Source organism: Phytophthora parasitica (genome assembly GCF_000247585.1).
Source record: "Phytophthora parasitica INRA-310 unplaced genomic scaffold supercont2.39, whole genome shotgun sequence".
Taxonomy (NCBI): domain Eukaryota; phylum Oomycota; class Peronosporomycetes; order Peronosporales; family Peronosporaceae; genus Phytophthora; species Phytophthora nicotianae.
In genome coordinates this window covers 335,076-336,506 of record NW_008649025.1, presented here as the reverse complement: position 1 = coordinate 336,506, position 1,431 = coordinate 335,076, and the positions used below count along the sequence as shown (strand labels likewise).

At 45.7% G+C, this 1,431-nt stretch overlaps 1 protein-coding gene across 1 annotated transcript; it reads right to left on the bottom strand.

Moving 5' to 3' along the window:
* Positions 1-817: 817 nt before the first annotated feature.
* Positions 818-1,431, bottom strand: PPTG_14310 (hypothetical protein; the record flags this gene model as incomplete). The annotated part of the gene is made up of 1 exon (XM_008910890.1): positions 818-1,431. One exon carries the CDS (start codon positions 1,429-1,431, stop codon positions 994-996), a length of 438 nt encoding a protein of 145 aa, XP_008909138.1. The 3' UTR covers positions 818-993.

The following is a 1,431-nucleotide window of genomic DNA, read 5'->3' as shown; positions in this document are numbered from 1 at the left end:
TGGAGTACAGACACGACTCGTATTCTGGGTATTCTACAATGTGCAGGCGTCACTACAGCACTTTGGTACGTTCGAAACGAACTCTTATTGCGAATCATTGCTATTCTAACCACACACTCGGCAGGTTATGACTACACCTTCCGATTTCTGTGGCTGCACAACACCACTAACAATGGCATGTGAAAACTGATCGACTAGATATCAGATTTTATCGAGCTGGATTTAATGGTGTTCTGACGTAGTTCCGTTGCCTCGTGTGGCAATACCCACCAGTTCGCTCTCGTTGCTACCGCATCGTTGTGCAGTAGTTGTTGTTATGATATTTTTCAAGTATTCGTATGTGAATTTGATACGGTAAAGTACGTGCTGTAGCTACTAATTGAAGCGGCTAAAATGTTTAGCCTCAATGTTATATTCGTACTGCGCGGGGTTTACATTTCACAGTTGAGCAGATCCGGACTAATGCTCATTAATGCTGATTGTTGGGAAGCGTTGTGATGGAGGGACATAATATACTAGCACGTATTGTGCTTGTCTCCGCCTCCATGGTCAATGTGTGAGATAGGAAGACTCAGGAAAGAACTTCTCATTTAATGCACGATAGCACTGTGGAGGATCGTAGCAAAGACTGACTGAAGACAGTGGTGACGGGGAAGCCGGTTCTGTAGTGGCCAGGATAGAAACTCTCTATTATAAAGCACTTCACCTTCCATCGTTCGCAGTTTGCTAACTAATTGAAGCGAGCCCGACTCCAGAAATTAGGACACAGATATATTTTTCATGGGCGAATGGCCTCACTGGAGTGAGGATATCCAGACGCTGAGCTTGAGTTGCACCACCTGTAATATAGTACATGGTATGACGAGAAGCAGCGTTTCATGGAAGTGACGTCAGAACAGCAACAGTAAGCGATAAGAAGTGCGCCTGGCAATTCAAGTTCAAAAGCAATACCATGATTTCCGAAAAGACTACTGGTCCATACAAAGTAGAGCCTTACGGGGTGTTCCACTTCGTATAATCTCTGCCTTTCGTGCGATAATGTGTGAGCATCTCGGCAACACCTTTGCGGTTCATGACCTTTTCGCCAATTAGTGCTGGAATCTCGTCCATCCTGTACTGGTCCCAATTCTTATACATGGTGCGCCTGTACTTACGGCTCTTCAGCATGGCTTTGATGGTTTCCGTGGCGAAAGGTGGCGCATCGTTCGCTGGAACCTTCACGCCAAACCATTTCTTGAAATCGAATAACTTCTTGATGTTAACACTTCTCTCTTCTTCCACTGCGTCTGTGCGAGGAGATCGAAGAGATCTAGCATGGTTGACAGCAGCTTTTGGAGACGGGAACTGGTTGATTGAGTCTGAAGCTCGCGAAGCAGCTCCACAGGTTAGGAGAACAATAGCCAGAACTAATACAACGAAGGTCTGACGCAT